Source organism: Pristis pectinata, chromosome 4 (assembly GCF_009764475.1).
Source record: "Pristis pectinata isolate sPriPec2 chromosome 4, sPriPec2.1.pri, whole genome shotgun sequence".
Taxonomy (NCBI): Eukaryota; Metazoa; Chordata; class Chondrichthyes; order Rhinopristiformes; family Pristidae; genus Pristis; species Pristis pectinata.
The window spans coordinates 60,731,272-60,737,764 of record NC_067408.1 but is presented as its reverse complement, the minus strand read 5'-3'; the positions used below and the strand labels follow the sequence as shown (position 1 = coordinate 60,737,764).

At 42.3% G+C, this 6,493-nt stretch overlaps 1 protein-coding gene across 1 annotated transcript in view; it reads right to left on the bottom strand.

The window, feature by feature from the left end:
• Positions 1–269: 269 nt before the first annotated feature.
• The window catches only part of sms (spermine synthase), a 56,643-nt gene continuing 50,419 nt past the window's right edge, over positions 270–6,493 (bottom strand). The window contains exon 11 of the mRNA XM_052014670.1: positions 270–2,227. Coding sequence (XP_051870630.1) covers positions 2,197–2,227 — 31 coding nt within the window. The 3' untranslated portion in view covers positions 270–2,196. The remainder of the gene's footprint in view (positions 2,228–6,493) is intronic.

Genomic DNA, 6,493 nt, shown 5'->3' with positions numbered 1-6,493 from the left:
TTATTGAGCAATTCAACCTATACCACCTTGTTCCAGATGGGCAGGGTGTGTCCATCCCATTAGAAATGAATCAGCTGCTTGGAACAATATTAAAGTATAAGGAGCAAGTGTGAGAGTTCCTGGAGAAACATTGGCAAAGAATGAACAAAGCTGCTTATTCCATTGCTGCCAGTTCCACAATTAAACTAATGTCACAGCTCAAGCTTCTACCTGAAATACAAGGAAAGGTAATGCAGAAAAGGAACAAATAAAGACTCGAGAATTTGTTTTTAAAAATAAGAGTTTATGGGGGTACAACGTTTACAGTGCTGCAGACAGCCTTGTACCTTTTCATTAATGTTTACATACACAAAACATTTAAGAGTTTAAAACAAGCAGCTAAAAAATTCAAGTTAAGACCTTTATTGCAAGGTTTACTGCACTACTGCATTTTTAACTACAGAACTAAACCACAAATGGTAAATCCTTTATAAACTCCTGTCTATTGTACCTGACCACAGTTCTACAAAATGGGAGCAGCATTTAGTGCAAAGGCTGTTTTGTGTGAAGTTGCCATTGTCTGACATGCAGAAAAGTCTTCCACGTATTTTCAAATTACTGTGCATGCTGGCTTTACTACTTGGATGTAACCATCTCACACTACAAGGGAAGGCCAATGTCTGAGAGGGCTTGCAGGAACTAGTACATCAGCTGACACAAAAGGTTGTGTTGCACAAGGACAGAGGATGCAAAAGAAAATATAGTCCATGTAAGTGGAACCTTTGCTAAAACAGATGGCATTTGCTAAAACAATATGGGGATAAACATCCTGCCTCTCTCCTGATATTTCCAATTGCAGTTTCCTTGTTGAACAGATACAATCAATTTTAATTTGACATTTAAACAAGGGGAAAAAAGTTAATCAAACAAAAATCCCCTGAATTAACAGCTAGTTGATTGATCCTTCCTTATAACTATTTATCGAAGGGAAATGATGAATACTAAAGTTTATTTTTCAGGTCAGCTCACTGAAGTTCTGCCATTTACTACAAGCAGGTTAGAGATAAAACTACAATAAAGCATGAATCTCCAACCTACATGCTGCAATTAGAGGAGCTGACAATACTAGTAACGTCCATTTGCCGATTTCTTTCCAATATCAACAAAGACTATGCGCACGATGCTGGAAAATAACAGAACTGTATTACCAAATACGAGGAGTGATTAACCTGCAAACTTTTTTCATATTCTGTTTAAAATATCAAAGCCTTGTTCTTATTATTCGCTTGGAACTTAGACCCATTACCAAGGATTATTATTCTGATGCCTGCAGAAGCATGAAAGGTGCTTTTTCCTTTAATGTAAATTTATGGTTATAAAGATGCCTTTTCAACCTATTGCTCATTCATATCCTAGTCAAAATAAATAATGACAGAAGCTGCTTAGTTCTCAGTGCTGATAAATGAAAATATTTTCACTCAACCAGAAAGGAAAACAATTCAGCTGTGATTAATGAAACAATAAACATATCACCCTAATATTAGCAACATGCCTGGAAAAACATTCATACAATGACAAAGAAGAGGTTCAAACAATTGATTCTCACTTTCCATGCATGAAGCAATCCAAGCTTCCTTCTCCTGCCATTAGCCCTTTCGAGAGGCTACAGTAGTAACTTTACTAAAATAGCAATACATTTCTACCTTGATTCTGAGTAAAACAGCAAATAAATTAAAAACTTAATATCCGAACTGTTTTATGGTTGAAGTGTGTACATCGCAGTTTGAAAGATGCAATGCAAACAAAGATAAACACTTGGATAAACAAAATATCACTGAACACAAGTTGTGAACTTGCCATTCACACAGTAGAAGATATAGGTTCACATTTACACCAATATGCAGAAGTCCAGCAGAATCAGAACTTCTTCCTTGCACTTCCATTCAAAATATAAATGACCAGAAATAATTAAAAAAATGCAACAAAATATGAGTTGCCATTTTCATGAAGACAAATCACAGAACAGCACACTGCAAGACCCCTTGGGCCAACACTCTTGACTTTAAGTACACAGCATTTCTTGTTTGAGAAAGAACATGCACCAGGGAGCAAGCTAAAAAGCATCATGCAGCACATCGCCCTGGCAGCCTTATGATTAAGAATTTTATTGATTTTCATAAAATTACAACTCAGCTTTTGTATTGAAAAGACAGGTTTTTACTTTTTCCATACTGTGTAGAACACCCATCTGAAGAACGAGCTCAAGGAAAATAAACACACTGAATTTACACACAGTTTTATTAATGGTTTAAAAAAAATGTGCTTAAAAAGCACTTCTGATCCAAAATGAAAGTTTGTAATATTCTGACAAATAAAAGTTTTTGAAATTGTGTACAACTCTCAGTGGGATTCTACCACCAGTCACATCCTCCCCTCCCCATTCAGCATTCTGAAGGGATTATGTCCTTTAAGACTCCCTGGTTCACTTTTCATTTGACACCAATCACTTCCCTTCTTACAGTACCATAAGCTTTCTTAACTACCCTATCCACCTGTGAGGCAACTTTCAGTGATCTGTGGATATGAACCCCCCGATCCCTCTGCTCCTCCACACTACCTAGAATCCTGCCATGGACCTTGTACTCCGCCTTGGAGTTTGTCCTTCCAAAGTGTACTACCTCACGCTTCTCTGAATTGAACTCCATCTGCCACTTCTCAGCCCAGCTCTGCATCCTATCAATATCTATATATGGAGCTACGATGTGGTGGCCATTACAGAGACTTGGATGGCTATGGGATGTTAACTTTCATAAATCGTGGGATTGAGTTTAAGAGCTGCGAGGTAATAATGTAGCTCTACAAAACTCTGGGTAGACCACACTTAGAGTACCCTGTCCAGTTCTGGTTGCCTCATTATAGGAAGGATGTGGAGGCGTTGGAAACGGTGCAGAGGAGATTTACTAGGATGCTGCCTGGATTAGAGAGTATGGATTATGAGGAGAGACTAAAGGAGCTAGGGCTTTACTCTTTGGAGAGGAGGAGGATAAGGGGAGACATGAGAGGTATACAAAATATTAAGAGGAATAGATAGAGCAGAGAGCCAGCACTTCTTTCCCAGGGCACCAATGCTCAATACAAGAGGGCATGGCTTTAAAGTAATGGGTGGGAGGTTCAAGGGAGATATCAGAGGGCGGTTTTTCACCCAGAGTGTTTGGTGCATGGAATGCGCTGCCTGGGGTAGTGGTGGAGGTAGGTACACTGGTCAAGTTCAAGAGATTGTTAGATAGGCATATGGAGGAATTTAAAATAGGGGGATATGTGGGAGGAAGGGTTTAGATAGTCTTAAGCGAGGTTTAAAGGTTGGCACAACATGGAGGGCCGAAGAGCCTGTATTGTTCTATGGCTCAGGGATGGAATGGGTTTTAGATGTGCCGGGTTTTAGATGTTTCAGAAAGGACAGGGACAGAGGCAAAAGAGGTGGGGGAGTGGCACTGTTGATCAGAGATAGTGTCACAGCTGCAGAAAAGGTGGACGTCACGGAGGGACTGTCTACGGAGTCTCTGTGGGTGGAGGTTAGGAACAGGAAGGGGTCAATAACTTTACTGGGTGTTTTTTTTATATATAGGCCGCCCAATAGGAGCAGATAGGGAAGCAGATCCTAGAAAGGTGTGATAATGACAGTTGTTGTGATGGGAGACTTTAATTTCCCAAACATCGATTGGCATCTCCATACAGTGAGGGGTTTAGATGAGGTGGAGTTTGTTAGGTGTGTTCAGGAAGTATTCTTGACACAATACGTAGATAAGCCTACAAGAGGAGAGGCTATGCTTGATTTGGTATTGGGAAATGAACCTGGTCAGGTATCAGACCTCTCAGTAGGAGAACATTTTGGAGACAGTGATCATAATTCTACCTCCTTTACAATAGCGTTGGAGAGATAGGAACAGACAGACTAGAAAGACGTTTAGTTGGAGTAAAAGGAATTATGAGGCTCTCAGGCAGGAAATTGGAAGCTTAAATTGGGAACAAATGTTCTCAGGGAAAAGTACGGAAGAAATGTGGCAAATATTCAGGGAATATTTGTGTGGAGTTCTGCATAGGAATGTTCCAATGAGACTGGGGAGTCACAAGAGGATACAGGAACCATGATGTACAAAGGCTATAAATAAATCTGGTCAAAAGGAAAAGAAAAGCTTACAAAAGGTACAGAGAGCTAGGTAACGTTAGAGATCTGGAAGAGTATAAGGCTAACAGGAAGGAGCTTAAGAAGGAAATTAGGAGAGTCAGAAGGGGACATGAGAAGGCCTTGGCAGGCAGGATTAAGGAAAATCACAAGGCATTCTACAAGTATGTGAAGAGCAAGGGGATAAGATGTGAAAGAATAGGGCCTATCAAGTGCAGCAGTGGGAAAGTGTGTATGGATCTGGAAGAAATAGCAGAGGTACTTAATGAATACTTTACGTCAGTATTCACTATGGAAAAAGATCTGGGGGATTGTAGTGGGGACTTGCAGCTGGCTGAAAAGCTTGAGCATGTAGATATTAGGAAAGAGGAGGTGCTGAAACTTTTGAAAAGCATCAAGTTGGATAAGTCGCCGGGACCGGATGAGATGTACCCCAGGCTGCTGTGGGAGGCGAGGGAGGAGATTGCAGAGCCTCTGACGATGATCTTTGCATCATCCATGGAGACGGGAGAAGTTCCAGAAGATTGGAGGGTTGTGGATGTTGTTCCCTTATTCAAGAAAGGGAGTGGAGATAGCCCGGGAAATTATAGACCAGTGAGTCTTACCTCAGTGGTTGGTAAACTGATGGAGAAGATCCTGAGAGGCAGGATTTATGAACATTTGGAGAGGTAGGTCCTGCCTTACGAACCTGATTGAATTTTTTGAGGATGTGACTAAGCACATTGATGAAGGGAGGGCAGTAGATATAGTGTATATGGATTTCAGCAAGGCGTTTGATAAGGTACCACGTGCAAAGCTTACTGAGAAAGTAAGGAGGCATGGCATCCAAGGGGACATTGCAGTGTGGATCCAGAACTGGCTGGCCCACAGAAGGCAAAGAGTGGTTGTTGAAGGGTCGTATTCTGCATGGAGGTCAGTGACCAGTGGTGTACCTCAGGGATCTGTTCTGGGACCTTTACCCTTTGTGATTTTTATTAACGACCTGGATGAGGAAGTGGAGGGACAGGTTAGTAAGCTTGCGGATGACACAAAGGTTGGATGCATTGTGGATAGTATGGAGGGCTGTCAGAGGTTACAGCGGGACATAGATGGGATGCAAAGTTGGGCTGAGAAGTGGCAGATGCAGTTCAACCCAGATAAGTGTGAAGTGGTTCACTTTGGTAGGTCAAATAGGATGGCAGAGTATAGTATTAATGCTAGGATTAATAATAGTATTAATTAGCAGTGTGGAGGATCAGGGGGATTTTGGGGTCCGAGTCCAAAGGACGCTCAAAGCAGCTGCACCGGTTAACTGTGGTTAAGAAGGCATATGGTGTATTGTCCTTCATCAATCGTGGAATTGAATTTAGGAGCGGAGAGGTATTGTTGCAGCTGTATAGGACCCTGGTCAGACCCCACAGAGTACTGTGCTCAGTTCTGGTCACCTCACTACAGGAAGGATGTGGAAGCCATAGAAAGGGTACAGAGGAGATTTACAAGGATGCTGCCTGGAATGTGGAGCATGCCTTATGAAAGCAGGTTGAGGGAACTCGGCCTTTTCTCCTTGGAGCAATGGAGGATGAGGGGGGACCTGACAGAGGTGCATAAGATGATGAGAGGCATTGATTAAGTGGATAGTCAGATGCTTTTCCCCAGGGCTGAAATGGTGGCCACAAGAGGACATAGGTTTAAGGTGCTGGGGAGTAGGTATAGGGGAGATGTCAGGGGTAAGTTTTCTTACTCAGAGTGGTGAGTACGTGGAATGGGCTACCGGCAACGGTGGTGGAGGTGGATACAATAGGGTCTTAAGATACTTTTGGATAGGTACATGGAGCTGAGTAAAATAGAGGGCTATGGGTAAGCCTAGTAATTTATAAGATAGGGACATGTTTGGCACAGCTTTGTGGGCCAAAGGGCCTGAATTGTGCTGTAGGTTTTCTATGTTTCTATCCTTCTGCAATCTTCGACAGTCGTCCATACTGTCCACAACACCACCGACCTTTGTGTCGTCTGCAAACTTGCTAACCCACCCTTCTACCCCCTCATCCAAGTCATTAATAAATATTACGGAAAGTATAGGTCCCAGAACCGATCCTTGTGGGACACCACTAGTCACAGCCCTCCAATCTGAATGCACTCCCTCCACCACAACCCTGCTTTCTGCAGGCAAGCCAATTCTGAATCCACACGGCCAAGCCTCCCTGGATTCCATGCCCTCTGACCTTCTGAAGAAGCCTACCATGTGGAACCTTGTCAAACGCCTTACTAAAATCCATGTAAACCACATCTACTGCACTACCCTCCTCAATGAACCCTATCAGGCTTGTGAGACATGATCTTCCTTTCACAAAG